The sequence below is a fragment of the Vulpes lagopus genome, chromosome 6, assembly GCF_018345385.1.
Source record: "Vulpes lagopus strain Blue_001 chromosome 6, ASM1834538v1, whole genome shotgun sequence".
Taxonomy (NCBI): Eukaryota; Metazoa; Chordata; class Mammalia; order Carnivora; family Canidae; genus Vulpes; species Vulpes lagopus.
In genome coordinates, this window is record NC_054829.1 from 84,146,778 (window position 1) to 84,166,455 (window position 19,678).

General features: G+C 35.1%; 1 protein-coding gene across 9 annotated transcripts in view; it reads right to left on the minus strand.

Moving 5' to 3' along the window:
• The window catches only part of WDFY3 (WD repeat and FYVE domain containing 3), a 271,593-nt gene that overhangs the window by 36,549 nt on the left and 215,366 nt on the right, over positions 1–19,678 (minus strand). For 7 of the 9 annotated variants that reach the window (XM_041759517.1, XM_041759516.1, XM_041759515.1 and 4 more), the window contains 11 exons: positions 19,079–19,132; positions 16,355–16,523; positions 13,866–14,029; positions 11,312–11,460; positions 10,107–10,227; positions 8,863–8,948; positions 7,238–7,318; positions 4,084–4,138; positions 3,701–3,820; positions 2,004–2,121; positions 517–623 (listed from right to left, as the gene is read on the minus strand). In XM_041759517.1, the coding sequence (XP_041615451.1) occupies positions 517–623; positions 2,004–2,121; positions 3,701–3,820; positions 4,084–4,138; positions 7,238–7,318; positions 8,863–8,948; positions 10,107–10,227; positions 11,312–11,460; positions 13,866–14,029; positions 16,355–16,523; positions 19,079–19,132 (1,224 nt within the window). The remainder of the gene's footprint in view (positions 1–516; positions 624–2,003; positions 2,122–3,700; positions 3,821–4,083; positions 4,139–7,237; positions 7,319–8,862; positions 8,949–10,106; positions 10,228–11,311; positions 11,461–13,865; positions 14,030–16,354; positions 16,524–19,078; positions 19,133–19,678) is intronic. The other 2 variants (XM_041759518.1, XM_041759513.1) reach the window with 1 other exon arrangement.

Below are 19,678 nucleotides of genomic sequence, written 5' to 3' on the forward strand. Positions count from 1 at the left end.
AACACTTTAAAATGTATTTATTTATTATTCTTGCCTTGTTTCCCTCAAGTAAAATATATAAGCTCTACCAAGCAGAGCTTTTGTGTTTATTCACTGATATCTTCCACGTACTTAGAACAGTGCCTGGTACATAGTAAGTACTCAATAAACATTTTCTGATTAAATGACAGAGAATGTGGAGAAAAGTAATTATAATCAAGAAGACAGGAAATAACCTAGAGTATATTACTCTTTTTAAAATATTTGTTGTTAATTTAAACCAGTCAGGTAGAGAGCACACAGTACTTGCTTCTTTAACAAAAGGACCCTAGCTCTTGCTTACTATAAACAAATTCTAGTTTACTTATTAATTTTGATCCAGTGAAATTCCACTTTATGTTTGACTATATTTTGTGTCTAAAACTTCAAAGGGCTTCTTGTAAGGCAGTATACCAACATTATAAAGAAAAAAAGCAACAATTTTAAGTAGAAAGAAGGTTTGACTAAAATAGAAAAATAGCAAATTTAGAGTTTTACCTGCAGCCTTAAGAATATCTGTGTGAATGGCTCCATCCTTACTAGATAGGAGGCCACAATCATTGCAGATGAATAGTGGGTCCCATAGTGGTAAGCTGGAGTTTCTCCTGTTCAAAAAAATTAAAGCATAATTGAAAACAAAACTGTAAAGGTGAAAAATAAAATTGGTATTAATATGCTTGAAAACACTAACACATGTGATAGCTGTGACACTAAACACAATCAGTATTAGCATTTGTGGAGTTGAAAATTTTATGGCACCACTATCCCTCGCTTATCTGGCAGTAATACAAATTAACTATAGCTCAGTGCCTTTCCCCACAAACTTAGCATATCCACCAATTCATGTTTTGAGGCTTCCTATAATAGATAAGCCTTAATAGCAAACGATCTTCCACTAAAGTAGGATATTGACTTATAGCTACTTTTCATGAGGTTCTGGCTTTGCAATGATCTCTCTTTAAATTGTTGTCTATGAATATTATGCAATTGTTATCACATATTTTCCTTGGAGGGAAAAAAAAAAAGGTCCACACAGGGAATACTGTTAGGCTTAGGTTTTTCTTTCCTTTGTTTCATCTATCTGAGGCGGACACATGATAAACACTAAACATAATAGGGGTGCCTAGGTGGTGAAGTCAGTTAAGCACCCAACTCTTGGTTTCAGCTCAGGTTGTGATCTCAGGGTTGTGAGATCAAGCCCTGCATCAGGCTCTGTGCTTAGTGCCGAGTCTGCTTAAGATTCTCACCCCATCTCCCTCTGCCTTTCCCCAACTCACGAAAGCAGACACATGTGTTCTTTCTCTCTCAAATAAGTAAGTCTTTAAAAACAAAACAATAACAAAACATTAAATATAATAAATAAGTATAGAGTTTCAGGAGGTAATCTATTATTATTATTATTATTATTATTATTGTTAAAGTAAAAGGATGCCAAAAAATGCCTCAATAAAATTAGAAGACAGTTTAATTAAGAAAACTGTAGTTCCTGGTATATTATTATTTTTTTAAAGATTTTATTTATTTATTCATGAGAGACACACACACACAAAGGCAAAGACAGAGGCAGAGGGAGAAGCAGGCTCCACGCAGGAAGCCCGATGTGGGACTTGATCCTGGGTCTCTAGGATCAAGCCCTAGGCTGAAGGTGGTGCTAAACCGCTGAGCCACCCAGGCTGCCCCTAGTTCCTGGTTTAAATATGATTAGAAATAAAAGCAGATTAGCCGATGGGAAATTTCTAACCTACACAAAGTAGACACTTAGTTTTCTGCCAGTACCTGATAAGCCACCTAAAACACGCCTTCTAAGCAGGGCCATTAGGTGGCATGTTAAATCTGATAGCTGTATATATGTGTAAATATATAACATATATAGATGTCATGATATATAAGCAATTTGGGGGAAGATACAAGGATGTCAGGCCACTAAATCATGGCTTACATGTGAAACTAAGGTACAAAGTTCAATGACTAGAAAAGTTACTTACCATTAGGATCTTCCCAGTCTTTATACCGCTTCTTATATTGAGCTAATCGTTCATCTGTCTGTGCTCCCATTGGCTTAGCCAGGTTTCTAAACGTCTTGGGATTAGTAAGATCCACCTCCTAAAATACAAAATGAAATCCAATTCCAAATTACTCTACACTTTTCATTCTTGCCAGTGAAGATACAGCAGCCATAGCAGACAATGATTTATAAATATTTGTGGTTACACTGGGCAGAAGGGACTCCAAAACAATACCTTGTACCTGCTGGTTATCCATATTTTACAGACAGGCACGAGGCAGTTTGTTAACTGATTCAGTTTGAAGGCAACTACTTAAGAAATTAAGTATTTATAGAAGACACTCAGGATCCAGGTTGGAGATGAGGAATAAGAGAAAATCCTTCCCAGTCTTGGCAAGAAGATGGCAGGAGACTTGACACAGGAGCCCTAATTCATCTTTATCCTCCATCACCCATGCAACTGGAGTACCAAGTCTCCTTTTCTGTTCTCTTCCTCTCCTCCCCCATTTCACCCTGATGTCACTTCTCAGTATTCTCTTCTTAGAGGTGATCAGAAAGTGAAATAAACTAGAGCATTTGGTAACTCATTCACCTCTGAAAGTCATCATACTAGACCATGGGACTTCCAAATGAGATGGAATCTTTCATCTACCACCAATTATTTTAAAAGTTCATTTCTAACTGACCTAATCCATATACTTAGAACCAAAATTTACCACTGGAGGTTTCCAAAGTAAAAATCTGAAATATGTACCAGGAGGATATTTAATCTGTGTCCTTTTAAAGGGCAGCACGACCAATCAATTTTGTCAAATTTGTACTTTATTTTTTAAGATTTTATTTATTTGTTCATGAGAGACACAGAAAGAGAGAAAGAGAGAGAGAGAGAGAGAGAGAGAGAGAGAGAGGCAGAAACACAGGCAGAGGGAGAAGCAGGCTCCATGCAGGGAGCCTGACATGGGACTCTATCCCAGGTCTCCAGGATCAGGCCCTGGTCTGAAGGTGGCGCTAAATTGCTGAGCCACCTGGAGTGCCCAAACTTGTACTTTAAATGAATCTACTTCCATGAATATAAGTCAAATTAGTTATAAATCTGTCTTCTCAAAATCTATATGCAAAATCCCTCATTAATACTTTTTTGGTTAATTTAACAAACGTAAATTGTATGCGATTTATGGCCCCGTTCTAGTGGTTGGGAATTGAGAGATCCGGGACTGTTTTCTTTGTGCTCAACAGATATATGTGTAAGAGCTACTTTGTGAAGGGTGCTGTGCTGAGGTTTCTAAATTCTTTTCAAGTTGTGATGATCATTCACTGAGTAATTTTAAACAGAGTGATAACTTAATTACAGTAGTGTTTCTAAAACTGGCTGCAGTGTAGAGGACAGAGGGACACCCACCAGGGGATACAAATTAACTAGCTCTTAAGAAAACAAAATAGATATTATGAATATCTAAAATATTGGTCAGTGATCTAAATTTTGTACAAGTTCAAGCTAAAACTCTTTTCATCTTCTTAAAATAAGTGCCTGTTAAGAACTTTAAATTATAAAAATCATAAATTATAGTATAAATTAAATTATAAATAATAAAGCAAGTAAAACATTTGAGCAATTTAAGTACCTCTTAATTACTTCTGAAAATGTGTTCCACTTACACAAAATGTTTTGAGATTTACCTCTGAGTCGTAATCTGCAAGGATCCAGGGGAAGACAGGATACTGCATGAGATCATTATACGATCTGCCAGCCAAAGTGTTCAAGTGCATCAAATACTGGAAGTTGCTGATTTCACCTCTCTTGGGAAATATAAATAAAGGTTCATTTCAGGACAATTATTACTACTACGTTCACTTTAAAAAAAATTTTATGCAAAATGAGGTAAAAGACAGTTTCTTTCTTACAGATTTCAAGACAACAAGACATTTGTTTCTCCCAAAAAGAACAGAAACCTAAGTTTTTTTTTAATGTACGTAATTTACAGATTGTTGAAGTGCTTTTAACTGTTGAAGTGCATCTAACTACAAATTATGAACGGAGCTTATATTTTCATTAAGCCTACCTCCCATCTTTGAGTCACAGACTTCTCTCCAACCAAAGTGCTAAGCAACCCAGATCTAAAAATAAGAAATAATTAAATAAATTATAGGCAATATAATTTTAAATCTGAGTAATAATCAAGGTGAAAATTTTAAATCATCTGGTCTGGGAATTTTTTAAACTATGGAAGACCTATTACAAATGGGTCATGAAATCAGCTTAGTGTGTTGTAATCAACATTCAAAAATATGAAATAACATGGAATTAAACTGAAGAAAATACAGAACACAGAAGGGTACCACACACAGTAAGGGAAAGTATTTCCAGTCAAATGTTAGTGTTAGTATTTGTAACTCAGTTTGTGGGTTCTGAAATGTAATGTAAACTAAGTATATTTTTACTATGGGTTACAGCAGGAGTTTGAAAAACAATGACCTAGTTCAACTGTCTACCTTTTACAGTGGTCTATATGTAAACAAATTCAAAGACATTAAATCAGAATAATTGAAATAGTATACACAGCACATTTCCTAAAAGAGATGTTGAAGAGTGAATAAAAATACGAATATTTTATGACAATAAAGCCATTGCTTTTTAGGTCATTTGAAGTTACGGACTTTTTGGGATATCAGATGTTCTTAGAATGCTATAAAACTCTTTAAGGTTTAACAGCTTTATAATATTAGTAATTAATGATTTGAAGATTGTGAATTGCTCACTGAATCCACTGGAAAGTACTGAACTATGTATTTTATTGTATGAAAGGAAATCAACAGATTTATCAACCTTATCTCTTAAACATTTCCAGCTCAATAGTACAGGTAATACTTTCTACTTCTATTGAGTTTCCATCAGGCAAACTGAACGTACAGGAACTCTCCCTGGAAAAAGAACTATGTTGATTCCTCAACTTTATAAGAAAGGGAACAACTGAAAAGATTAAGCTGGAAATGAATTTCTGCTTCTTGCCTTTGAGCTTTTTAACAGATCTTTAAGAACTGCCAACTCAGCACAGAAAGTAGCAAGAATAATAAAATAACAAGCTGAAGATTATCTAAGCAGGTGAAAGTACTGGCAACTTAATTACAAGTAGAAAAAAAACGGTTCAATGTGCTGTAAAGGGACCTATTATTTCCTGTTATTTATCCTAATACAAATGGTTAGGAATAGAACATGATCTGAGGTTAACAAAAGCACATATTTAGCATTTGTATTGGCTAAACCTCAGCTAAAGAAAAAGAAAGCAACAATTTAAAAGAGAAACACACAATTTAATAGAGTTAGATGCACACAGACTGGAATAAAATTTTATTTACAAATTACAGAATCCCCAGTAAAATTTTTTTTTCCCCCAGTAAAATTTTAAGTCATTTTCTTGCATGTTGCAATCATTTGTAGCCCAAAAGCACTGCTTCTTTTCCAATGAATTATAAATGGCTACCCGTTCCTGAACGACTATAAATGGATTCTTGAAATGGCTAGATCATCCAGAAGGACTTTCTAAGACTAAAAGCAGGTGAAATGAGCATAAAGGAACCACTGATAGGTTTGAACACCTAAAAGCAAAAGTTTAAATGTAAATGTTAAAAAACAAAATTAAGAGAAGACTGGGCAATTTTCAACAAATATAATAAGCAACAGAGTAATACATTATTATAGAAAAATCCTATACAAAATGATAATAAGAACTCAGAGGAGATGTCAAGTAGACTTATCGTGATCATCTTTCTCAATTACACAAATATCATATCATTATGTTGTATACCTGAAACTACTATAATTATATGTCAATTATATCTCAATTAAAAAAGAAAGTCAAATCACCATCACCAACAATAAAAAAGAACTCAGGAAAAAATAGATGAGGTTACACATAATTCAAAATGAGGATTTTAAAGGGCTAACAAATATATACAGAGATCAAAATTAGTAAGATAAATGTGCATCTAAAAAATGAGAAAGCATTTTATAAAATCAATAAAAATAAGACAAGTACAAAAAGCTGGCAAGCATCTACTGAGAGAAGTTAACTAATCCACTAGTGGTGGAATATAAACATGTATAATTTTTATGGAAATCAAGTTGGTTTTGTATATCAAAAGCCTTAAGATTCATACACATTTTTTTTATGATGGGAATTTTACCTTAAAAAAATAATGAGCAATCACATTTGTATTATTAGAACAAGGAAATTTGACAAAGATGAAGTATCCAAAAGTAAGACAACGCTTTATACATACAATGAATAGGTAGTAAATAAAAGTAATATTTCTGAAGAATTTTTTTAAAATGCAAGGGGAAATAGTTACATACAACACCAAATGGAAGAAGCAAATAAAAATCTGTGTTTAGAGTATGAACTCTATTATACACACAGGACCATATGCCTGTTTAAAAGACTCAAGGAAATCGATCAAACTGGGAGTGCTGATCTCACAGGAGCAATCATGCATACCATGTCTTTTTCCTTTTAAGTTTTTCAGTATTTAAAACATTTTGTACAACCACTAGGAGGGGAAAACACTCATTAAAAATATTAAATAACTTCTCCCATTCTGTTGGTAAGGGCAATGTCTATAATAGCCAAACTATGGAAAGACCCCAGATATCCATCGACAGATCAATGGATAAAGATGTGGTGTGTATACACACACACACACACACACACACACACACACACACACACAATGGAATACTACTCAGCCATCAAAAAAATATTGCCATTTGCAATGACGTGGATGGAACTAGAGGATATTATACTAAACAGAATAAGTCAATCAGAGAAAGACAATTGTCATATGATCTCATGCATATGTAGAATTTAAGAAACAAAACAGGATCACAGAGGAAGAGAGGAAAAATAAGACAAAATCAGAGAGGCAGAAAAACCATAAGAGACAAATTGAGGGTTCCTGGAGGAGATCGGGGTAGGAGGATGGAGTAACTGGGTGATGGACAATAAAGAGGGCACATGACGTAATGAGCACTGAGTATTATATAAGAATGATGAATCACTGACCTCAACTCCTGAAATCAATAATAGAGGTTAATTAATTGAATTAAATAAAATTTAAAAAATAAAATACATAAATGTTAAAAAAATTAAATAATACAATGCAGATGCAAACCATCCTAATTTCACTATTAAACTAAGATGCAAGAAGCAAACAACTTACCCCTGCTCCACACTGGTGTTCGGTCGTTGCCCAGACACAGACTCTGAACTGTCAGTTAGAGATGGCACTACAGCCAAAAACCTGGGAAATTTAAAAATAGCATAAAATTGGAAATGAAGTGAAAGTCAGGACTGAATGGGAGCCTCAGAAGAGATGATTCTTCAGACCTCAACTGTTGCATTTACCCCTCCACTACCCAGGCAAAGGAAATACACAAAAACTGGAATACTCTGTTATAAAAAAGGGTCAGATGATAGCTTCCGAAGCCAAATATAAAGGTTCACAGCAAAATCTATCATTCTGGATTTTAAATATGCTGTCATAGTACTGGAAGAAAAAGCCTTGCCACACTGATTCACAGAAACTGAGTCAACTTAATCAAGTCCTGAAGAGTGACTAACAGCTAAATATTCACATGATAGCAAGTAACAATGATAACTAAACAAATGACAGAACAGGGACAACACTAAACAAACAAAGATACATACAAGAAAAGCAACTTTATGTGATGCTTGTACCTCTTCTTCAGAGTTGCTCACAATGTCAACATAAATATTTTAAAGGCAGAAGAGAATTATAGGAAAATCCTCAGAATAGATGTGAATCCTGACCTTGGCACTTTAACAGAAATTTCTCAGGGAAAGACAAACTCATCTCCTTGTAACAGCTGCTAATTATAAGAGCAAATAATTTCCTAGCATCGAAAACATTGTCTTTAGAAGTGGACAAGATAGATAACTAAAATCTCAGTCACTTTATTATTTCCCACAGTGAAAAGAGTTTTGGATTACCAATCACCATGCACTTTAAGAACTACCCTCATTTCCCTTTGGTCACAGGTAGTATTACTGTACTGCAATGATAAGCAATGTTGCTTGGCATCAGACATTCCTCATAGAAGTACGGTGAAATATAAAACTTCCCTTAGCAGAGGACTTGCTAGGATCTGTAATAACCTTCAAAGAATAAGAGAAGGTCTCTCATATCTGTGATGAGTTCATAAAAGCCTCATTATACATACATACAACAGATATTTTCAAGCACCATGTATACATAACTGCTTTTCTTTTACAAGGCAGATTTTAAATAGAACTAATCAAAAGTAAAATATGGTGGTTAAGTTAGATTAACTGCTTTTATTTGGCTATGCTACTTTTTAAAGTCGCAACCTCCCTTCGAAGGCCAGAGAAAGTCTCATATAATTATAATTTCTAAGTCAACTCAGTCTCTGCATTCAATGCAATGCATGCAATGCAAGGAATGGCACTGTTTTGTTTTTTGGTAAATAGGAAAGAAGCCTATTTTGAACCAGAAGTATTATTTTTTACGCTACAGTTTCACCATTCTTTTACATTTAAAGACACGGGACTCAGTGATAAAAGTGATGGCATCTACTATAGTGACCAGAAAGATAAATGGTATTTTGAAACAGAATAGCATCATTTTAAAAGCTAATTAGAAGAATCATATTTCAAGAGGTTGGCAAAAATGAAACAAGTATTTTCTTCAAAGAAGTTTACTCACTGATCTCAAAAGCCTAGACTTTAAAAAACTAGCTTATCTGGTGCTGTTTTCCTTCACCCCTGCCCATGATAGCATTATCAAGTATTCCTAATAAATAATACCTTTGATAGACTTTATTTCTAATTCCTTTTTGAAAAGCAAGGAGGTAATTGCGTCCATCTCCAGAGAAAACCTCCACAGCAATAGGCTGAAATGATCAAAGAGAAAAACATTACGAAAAACACAAACAAGGTTATTTATTAACTTTTCCACTATGAATATCTACAATGTTGAAGAAATTAACTTTTTAAAGAACATTTTTAGAGTCATGAATTCCCAGCAGATTAAATTGCAAAATAAACAAAGCCAATGTGGGACTCCTGGGTGGCTCAGGGGTTGAGCGTCTGCCCTCGGCTCAGGGTGTGATCCTGGAGTCCCGGGATTGAGTCCCATATCAGCCTCCCTGCATGGAGCCTGCTTCTCCCTCTGCCTGTGTCTCTGCCTCTCTCTCTCTCTCTCTCTGTCTCTCATGAATAAATAAATAAAATCTTAAAAAAAAAAAAAGCCCATGTACTCTGTTCAATATTTGTTTCTAAAATCTTTAATAGAATAGTAAGATAATTTTTTTTAAGATTTTATTTATTTATTCATGAGAGACACAGAGAGAGAGGCAGAGGCACAGGCAGAGGGAGGAGAAACAGATTCCATGCAGGGAGTCCCATGCAGCACTCGATCCTGGGATTCCGGGATCATGTCCTGAGCCAAAAGCAGACGCTCAACCATGAGCCACCCAGGTGTCCCTAATGGTAAGATAATTATAAAACTATAATTTAGAAAAATTATAGTGAAGATGCAATTTTTATATTAAAAGATAATATATGTTGATTTGGATGCTATAGGGAAAGGTGGATATTACTCAATTTTTAGGCTGTGTTTAAAAAAAAAGAGAGGGCAGCCCAGGTGGCTCAGTGGTTTGGCACTGCCTTCAGCCCAGGGTGTGATCTTTGAGACCTGGGATCGAGTCCCATGTCGGGCTCCCTGCATGGAGCCTGCTTCTCCTTCTGCCTGTGTCTCTGCCTCTCTCTCTTTCACTCTCGCTCTTCTCTATATATTCTCATGAATAAATAAATAAAATCTTTTTTAAAAATAAATAAATAAATAAATAAATAAATAAATAAATAAAAAGAGAGATGTATTATAGAGCGTCGTGCACCCATGTGATGTGAGTTTGTCTATTATAAAATCATCTGAGGAAATACTGTAAGAGATAGTGTAGATTCTATAAAGGCAAATATGAGTTTTAAAATAATACATCCTCTGAAAAAAGGAAGATGACAAGATGTTTAGTACTACTAAATCAACTCACCTGTAGGAGATACCTCCTTTTATGTACTTCCTTGATATCTTCATATGCAAAAATGCTGCATGTTCTCTTGAGCTGACTGGGGCCTTGTCTGGCTCCTCTGGGGATAATTGGCTCATGCATACTATAGGCAGCCAAGAGAAAAAAGATAAACAGAAACACAGCAAGAGATAAATTCACTGTTCAACAAAGGGTGTGCTACTTTCAACCTATGAGTAAGATCAGGGAACAATACATCAGAATATGGAGTTCAAAAAAAAAATGTTTAAGAGAATAATGTATCAACTACTCAGCAAAGAGCCCTCTTTGATTAATTTTTTAAAAATCCCACTGTCACTCTCAGGGCTAACTTATCTAAGAGACATAGCCAGTATAGTGCATAGGCCCACATTCTTTTAGGCGCCCAGGAAAATGTTTTAATTTTTTTTGAAATTAGAAGAAAAAACAATTTTTTGGTAGAAAAAATGATTTAGCATATAATATGAATATATTATCTTTAAACAACACAGTCACAAAATATAATTTTTAGTATTTATATGGAGTAAGGGGCCATTGGAAGTCATAATATGGCCCTGACTGTTGCTGATAGTTCTAGGAATGGACCCCAGAGGCCACGTCTATATTTGGCAGTTAGGTATTCAAAATGTTAGAGAGAAGAGCATGTTGACTTTGTAAGCTGTAAGCTTTCTGTCTTCCTTCTGGCTTTGTCTGTCTCCTGGATTTTTGTTACCCACTATCATCCCATCACAGGACCAGCAGAAGAAAAGGAAGACAGATAAAACTCAGTTAATTCCTGCCTGTGCTTCAGTCACTGCTTCAAGGGTACTCAGAGGACATGGACACTCTTCCACCATTTGTAAGAGAGTTGTGTAGTTACCTGCATTTTCCCTGTAACTGTGTTTGTACTAAAATTTAAAAACAACAATTTGCAAATTCTGAATAAATTTATAAATATGCAGATCATAATATAAGGAATTTGGGTCTAATGCTATTAATGCATAACAAAAAATTTTATTTAATTTTCATTTTGATAAGTAAGACAAATGTTTTCTTACCTTGAAATAACTATTACCCTTGTGAATATTTAGTGACACACAAACTAAAAGATAACTTTCTTAAAACACAATTTTTGGATTAAAACAGAACTATATAAATAGATTGCTTTCTCAAGATAGCTGCACTTTGTGTCTCTTCATTCATTTACTTACTTTGGAGGTAAGGTTTCAATATCTCTTATTTCCCTGGTTGCTGTCATTGTAAATCCATCAATCACATAAAAATGCTCTTTACCAAAAAGAAGTAGCCCCTCACTGGTATCTAGGCCCTGGACCCGAGCACAGCGGTACATGTGTTGAATCTATAAAGAAAACCATAAATGTTTATTAATATAGTTAACAAAAACCCTGATAATTTTTTTGATATAACAAAATGTGGATTTAATGGGCATGCAGGATTTTACCAACATGTAGTCTATTATGGTATCTCCTGAGCTAAGCGTATTAAACCTGAGTTTAAGCATGTTAAAAAGAGTCAGCTAAAACTGCCATCTGATTTGCAGTTGAATTCAGTAAAAGGAGACAACCATTTTATTCACATCCATACACCTATCCATCTAACTCACTTCTCCCACTATTCACAGAGTACTCACTGGGTGCCAGGGACATGTGTACTAACTAGGCTCTAGAAGCGATGAACAAGTTAGATAAGGAAGGAGACAAAGACAATAAACTTGGCAGGAAAAAAAGAGGACTGAAGCGTATATGTAAGATTAGGATCATGCCCTTGGTGAGGCAAGAGTGAAAACAGGTCTGCTGAGTCTGACAAACCTGAGTGAATTCCCAATGCTGTCACTTAGTTGTGGATTTAGCCAAGTTTCTTAATTTCTTTGGGCCTCTGTGTCTTCCTTTGTGAATTTCAGATACAGTCTGGCACGTTGTGAGAGTTACTAAAGTAATGTACGTGACCATGTTAGAAACCGTTGGCTGCCTTCTCTTCCACATAGCTCAATTTTGTCTATTTCCACAACAGCTCCAGGGACGGGGACTGTGACACACTTGTCCCTATTTGCTCCCCACCTGGGGTCCTGCTTGCCTGGCAGACTGCTGTGCCATTGTAAAAAGCCAAACTTGGCAGAGGTGGTATTTTCCTCAGAGGAAGAAAGAGTTGCTTAATCTCTCAATGTAAGTATTGTTTTCTTTCCAACAGGCAGGATCTAGTTTTTCTTACCTTAAAACTATTTCTTGCTTAAACTCAGTTCAACATGAGTCAAGGAAAAAATATCAGCAACTAAACTAGAGTCAAAGAAATGTTAGTCTGAATACACTTCCTGCAGTACTCAAACTTAAAAAATGTACTCATGAGATTAAAAGTTTAAGAAATGACAGCATTAGAAAACAGTAAAATACACAAATCTATTCATTTTCATCACATCTGTACTACATAAAAACGTAGAATGTTATAGGAAAAACACTGATACTTTAAAAATAATTCTATTGTGTAATACACAAACACAAAAATGTTTTCTGTAAGTGCACAGCTTGATGAATTTTCAAATGCTAAAAATATGATGCAGCCAGCATTTGGATTAAGATATAGAACATTCCCAAGACTTCAGAAGCTTCTCTTATGCTTCCATCAGATGTAATGTACTTTTAAAATTATGTGTCTTTTAAAAATATTTTCATTCAGGCACCTGGGTGGCACAGTGGTTGAGCATCTGCCTTTGGCTCAGGTTGTGATTCTAGGTCCTGGGATCGAGTCCCACATCAGGCTCCTTGCAGGGAGCCTGTTTCTCCCTCTGCCTATGTCTATGCCTTTCTCTCTGTGTCTCTCATGAATAAATAAAATCTTAAAAAAAATTTTCTTTCAAGATTAATTGAGCTGTATATTCAAACAGAATTTTTAAAATTAACCCCTAAATTCTAGCTATATCTTAGTGGGTAAGATTAAAAAGGTTACAACAAAGATCTACTATGAGAGGCAAAAAGAACATTCTTTTAAAAAGGTGATACAGCACATTAATTAATTCATTCCTTCATTTACTTAATTATTCCTTTATTTACTCAAGAGATCTTGAGAAATGAGACTGTACCCAGTGGGGAGTTCCTAGGATAGAGATTATGCAAGTGATGGGAAGAGGGGCATCCTGGCAGAAAACACAGTGACTAAAAGCACAGAGTAAAGAAATAGCATTATGGATGTAGTGAATTGCCAGATACAGGTGCTGCAGGGGCCTTGGCTTATAAGGCAGAGCCCGAACAGGTTGGCGGAGAGGGAAACAGAAAGGTAGGGTAGTCTTCTGTGAGTGAAGGAGAACAGGGCTTAAGTACAACCTTGAGAATGAATGACAGTACAGATAGGCTGAAGCTGCCTGTAGATGGTTCATGGAACTATGCAGGTATAGAAAAAAAGACAAGACCAGATTAGTGAATGGTGTGCATGGTCTAAAATAGAGAATTACAGCAAGAAGTACAGTCTAATAAAGGGTACAGAGATAGAATGAACTAGGTATCCAGCGTTAATATTGTGTCTCATGAAATTTTGGGTTCAGTGTGGGTTTAGTATGTCCAGACAGGTCAAAAATCCTGAAACCAGGACATGTAGAGTACTGAAACCAAAAGATTGCTTACTCTTCACACAGTATTTCATTATAGAGAGGAAAATATATATCTTCTGTCACCAAGTAAATATCCTATCAGGTTCCTGTTGTAAAATGCAAATAGTTACTTCAATGTAATCCTTACTTTTTTAGAAGCACAGTACCTTTTCTCCTTCCTCCAGTAGGCGTAGCAGGGTGGCATTATCCGTTTTCTCCTCCTCCTCTATAGAGCTGCCCTCTGCAATCTGGTCTTGTAGCTGCTCCTGGCTCTCCTCATCTCCCCCATCAGGTGCGGATCGAGACCGTTTCAGAGGAGGCTTGACCAGACCTATGGGATCATAACCACAAGAGCCCTGTGACCTTGGCAGGGGCCATTTGGGAAGCCGTTGGGGCTCCCAGTCCCTCCTAACATTTCCAAATTGAGATAATTCTCAATTGGTACAGGGAGGCAACACAGTGCAGTAGTTAATGGCAGAGGCTCTACAGTTAAATAATTGCATAACCCTGGACAAAGATCTGCCTCTCCAAACTGGCTTTATCATCTATAAAACTGGGACAAAAACACTATCTTAGATGGTTGTGGAGGACTTAATGAGTTACTCATGCTTAGCATCATGCTTAATAGTAAATTCGAAATAAGTATCAGATGATGATAGTAACAGAGCATAGTGTAATTGATGGTAAGAACGGTACTGCTAAGGACAGGTGTCATTGCGGGGATACCATAAATAAATGATCAATCACTATCGGAAACAAAATTAAAGAGAACAAGTTATAAATATGATTATAAAAGATCTCACCTACTCGGAGGGCCCACGAGGACTCTTTCAAGACTTATATCACAAGCAACAGTATGATTGTTCATATATGAACAGAGGTGATTAAAATACAGGGACAGATCATTTAATTTGCAGATTAAAGCATTCTTTTGTCTACATTTTGATAACTTTATTAATAATCACAGGAGGTGACATTAAAATCAATTGATGAGATACCAAAGTATGACAAGCACTCAAAATACACTCTAAATCCCACATTTAATTAATATTCTTTAGTTATTCCAAAAAAAGTCATGTTACACCTACCAATGATAGTTGCCCTAAGAATTTTGAAAAAGGTAAGACATAGATCAGAGGTTCTTCTTTGCCTTAAGAACCTTCTTTTCACATATAAAAGAGTATGTAAGTAAGAAAGAGAGCTGAAGTCCTGCTGAGAATATCCATAAGGGGATAAAGCTTATAATTACATTTTTTAAAAGTAAGCTCTATGCCCAACATGAAGTTTGAACTCACAAACCCAGATTAAGAATCCCATGCTTTACCAACTGAACCAGTCAGATGCCCATATCATTGCATTATTTTTAATAAGTTAAAACTTCCAATTCTATGTCTAACACCTTGCATAGCATAGTAGTGACACCAAAATTTGTGAAATTAAGAAAATGAGGCCAAGACAAGCGAAGTGCTAAAGACCCAAACATAAGTCCTCTGACTAACTCTGTGAATTATACCTTCACTTATGCTCAAATAATAGCTTTGGATCCATTTCCGTAACTTTGCTGGTGTACTGTCAAGAAAACTAGAAGACTTTTATAAACTTGCTCAACTACTAAAAGTTTTAGGATTCTATTTAAAACGTTAGATAAATTATGAAATGCTTAATAAGTCACAGTCACCATGAGAGAGAAGAGGAAAATTATAATCAGAGAAATGGGTCATAATTTTTAATGGTGTGTTTTGCTGACATGGTCATATATTATCAATTTTTTAATCAATAGGATCTGAAACTAATTTTTAACTTAAAGTTCTTAATTTACATCCTAAGGCTTTGTTTATAGAGTATGCCAAGATGAGAGGCTTCAAAGAGTTAAAACAATGGGTTGATTTACTTTTTCAATAGAAACCGAATCCCCATTTTGTGCTAGGCATGTGCCAAAAGCCATAAAGTGAGAAGAAAAATTATCTCTGCCCCTGAGAAACTCATAATTTAGAAAACAGAAATCAGTGAAAAATCACTGAAATTGCTGGGAAATGGGCAAATATATCTGTGGACAGGAGAGTGGGAAAAGGTTTCAGAGAAGGATGATTTGATATTTGACCACGGTCTTTGAGGCTGGGTAGGGTTTGTCAGGATCCATATCAAGGGGGAGAGGGCACACATATGTAAAGGTACAGAATCAAAAAGTCCAAATTATCTCATGTGTATTTTACTAAGCTCATAAAGTACAGTTGTGTAATAATGTGTCTTAGCTCATAGGAAGAAAGACTGTGATTTCTTAACTGTTGTCTAACATGCACTAATAACACATTTAGTAGTTGTTTTCATTTTATAAATATTTATTTAGTTATCAGGGCCTTAAATTAAAATGTCAGGTGTCACTGAGAATCCTGCCAAATGTAATAAAAACATTATCAAGCCAAAAAGGCACATTCTATCCATCTGTAGGTAATAAAGAGCCAGTCTCTTTAGTTCTGATACAGAAAACAATCTTTAAGAAGATTGTTTAAGATTCTTTAAGAATAGATAAAATATGTATGGATACTTTTATCTAGAGGATTGGCCCTACTTTTTATGGTAGCTCATATTTTCATAAACATTCAAATAAGAAATACTCCAAAGAGATTTTTTACTTCAATCAAAGAGGAAGGCTGACCTTTGACTTTAGCAATAGTATCTTCACCGTGCTCTGGTTCTTGCTGAGCAGCTTCACCTTCTGAACTCTCTACAATGGCATCTTGGACAATGGCTGGATTCCCAGAGGCTAGTCGCATATAGTATTCTTTACTGTCATAACTTATGGCTCTTCTGTATCGAGCGGGTTTCTAAGAAATAGCAGAAGAAAGGATTCAAATAATTATTTTCAAGAATTAAAATATAAGCTTCCCAAAGGAAGTATGGTATCAAGACCTCTTTAGGTGTTACCTTTTTAAAGGGATTTTTAACAGACTGCATTTATACACAGTAAATCCACAGACTTCTGGGTTAAGTTTCTCTATTTTTAAAATGCATTGACTTTTAAAACAGACATATCAAAAAACAATATTAGCAGTTTTTCTTCCTGAAATAGAAATAAATCATCTCTAGTCAAATAACGCTTTCACGTTAGTATTATATGGCCTCACTGATGTATTAGGAAACCTTCCTAGACAGTAAAGAGAACACTCAGTTTTGGAGAGCATCAAGTTGCAAGAGGATGTCTGGTTTGTATAAGGGCTGGAACTTTGCTTCCATCCCATATAAGGTAAGTAGTCAGGCCTAAAGGCAAATGCATTCAATTGGAATCATCAGTGCCAATGTTACTTCAGATACTTAGAGGTAAAGACTAAGAACTGCAGTGTTCTTCCTCATATTCCCAGTTCTTACTAAAGCTCCAGAAATGGCCCAAACCTTCTGAGAGTTCTGACTCAACACAGAATCAACCATCTTAAGGCCAGATGGTACTCTCTGCTTGGCCTGCTCCTCCAAGCTGGTACCTCCAATTTGCTAAGACATCCCTGTTCCTGTTGTTTGTTGTGTAAAATAATATGCTCCATAAACTAACTAAATGAGTATATTCAGAATATATATATTATACATATATATATATATCCATCTTGAAGAGGAAATTTATTATCTAGAAACATTAGAAAAGATTTGAGATTTTTGACATATGATTCAAGAGCATTTCTTTTTCAGATTTAATATTTATCCTAAAAATATACTTTCCAACTGACCTAAACCTTTCTTTTCCCCCTTAAAACCATAAAATAATGAAAAAAAAAATAAGGTCTCAAATGTCCTACACAACTGTAAAACCACAGGGAAAATTTAGTATGTATACAGGTTCCTTGATCAGAATTAGACCCAGACTTTGGATTTAACAATTAAAAAAAGGATGCGGTTTTAAACATGCTTTAAAACCTTCCCTTTGTAGAGGCACCTGGGTGGGTCAGTTGGGTGAGTGCCCCACTCTTGGTTTGGGCTCAGGGCATGATCTCCTGGGTCTTGAGATTGAGCCCCACACTGGCTCTGTGCTCAGTGGGGAATCCGCTTGAGCTTCTCTCCTTCCCCCTCTTCTTCTACATTTTCCCCCCTGCTCACATGCACTTTCTCTCTCTCTAAAATAAATAAATAAATCTTTAAAAAGAACCCTTCACTTTTTAAACGTTATTTCAGTTTTCTTTTCCAAGTCAGAATAGCTAATTAAAAATACTCTATTGGCCCTACTCTTCAAGTCAAATAGTCAATATGTATTATCCACAATAATGTTTATTTCAAGCAAGACCGTTTTAAACAAATGATTTCCAATTCAAGTGGAAAACAGGTGTCCAATTGGTTGGAATATTTAGACTAAAACACTGAAACTATTTTGAGATAAAAAACTATGTAACTGAAGTCACACTGCCCTTCTTTTAAATTTAGATACATTCAGATACAGAGTCAGGGAATCTAAAGAGCTATAAGCTAACTGTGGAATGATACACAAGAAATGGAAATTGAAATATATGACAAAGAAAAGTATTAAAATGAGGTAAAATCATATTACAATGAAGGAAGAACCAATCTGATGAGCAAACTAACAAGAATATTGCAATATTTCTGAAATGTAAGAAAGGCAGTAAACTTTGTACCATACCACTTCTTCTATACAAGGTATAACAATTATCTTCAACTCAAAATTGTTTATTTTGAAAATGATGAAAGCATAGTTAGTGATGGGCAAGACAATGAATTAATAGATGTGGGACATCTACTTGATTACTGACTTCAACTTGGAACTATAAGTCTTTTTCCCTAAATATTTTGAGGTATATTTCTGGATTCTAAAGAACTACATCTTTTTTTTTTTTTTTTTCTGAATTATGTACTGAATCATTCTGGAAAGAGAAAACTATTTTAACTATTTAAATAAGTTAAAATTGTATTTTAAAAAGTGATCTATTCATACTCAGTTTTCATTAGTTACTTCTGATTGAAAAATAATTTTTAAAAGAGAATACTCCTTGAATTCTCAAAATACACACTGTTTGGTATTTGGAAGAATTAAATGAGCAAATAAAAAAAAAGTTGAAAGTGTCGGGCTGCCCATTACTAACATGCGTCAGAACTTGTTAGTTTATATGTGAAGCAATATACATTTTATGGTGAAAGCAGTGAATACTCAGCCTGTTAGTGAGCAGCACACAGGCCCTAGAAAGCTAATTAGAACAAAGCCGAGAAAGACTAAAACCCCTCTCAGCATGAGTGACACCAACTTTTCAACTCTAAGGAACTTACAGGAAGAACAAATGGAAAGTCAATCTTTTATGTTAGTCTAGTCTACCATGCACTAAAAAACAAAAACAAACAAAGAAAACTGCAAGTATTTTGCATTCTCTTATGGTAATTTGTGTTTTACCTTTTGAGGAATGATATCATCAGGTGTCTCAGGCTGTTTACTTGGGACCTCAGACTGAAAACAGGGTATTAAGTATAGAAATATCAGAAAAAAAAAACAACATAAAGAACACCACAAAAATAAAATTTTCTTGAGGATTGTATGAAATATGGAAGATGCACACACTCAAAGAAAATTAATATGATATCCTATGTTGTTTGAAACAATCACTTAGCATCTTGTAACTTTTTTATTATTATCAAAAGTAGTTTTAAAGTAGAAACTACAATAAAATTCTCAAGACTACTGAACAGGACTTACTTATAAATCACAGACAAAATTTCAGCACAGGTGGCCAGAGTCACGGATGACTGACAGGCAACTCCACATGGCTTTGAAAGGGAAAAACTGAAAACTGGATAACAGAATCTAATACTAGCTATTACCTTCCACCTACCTTTCACTGTGCTTATCCCTATATCTGTTTTGTAACAGGAGCAACTGGTTTACTCCATTATCTCCAATTCCCCATACCGCAGAAAACATGAGGTGCTTATTAGTGGAAAAAACATTCTCCCACAAAAGCCCAGTGACCTACTTTCTTTATTCCTTTCACAGATA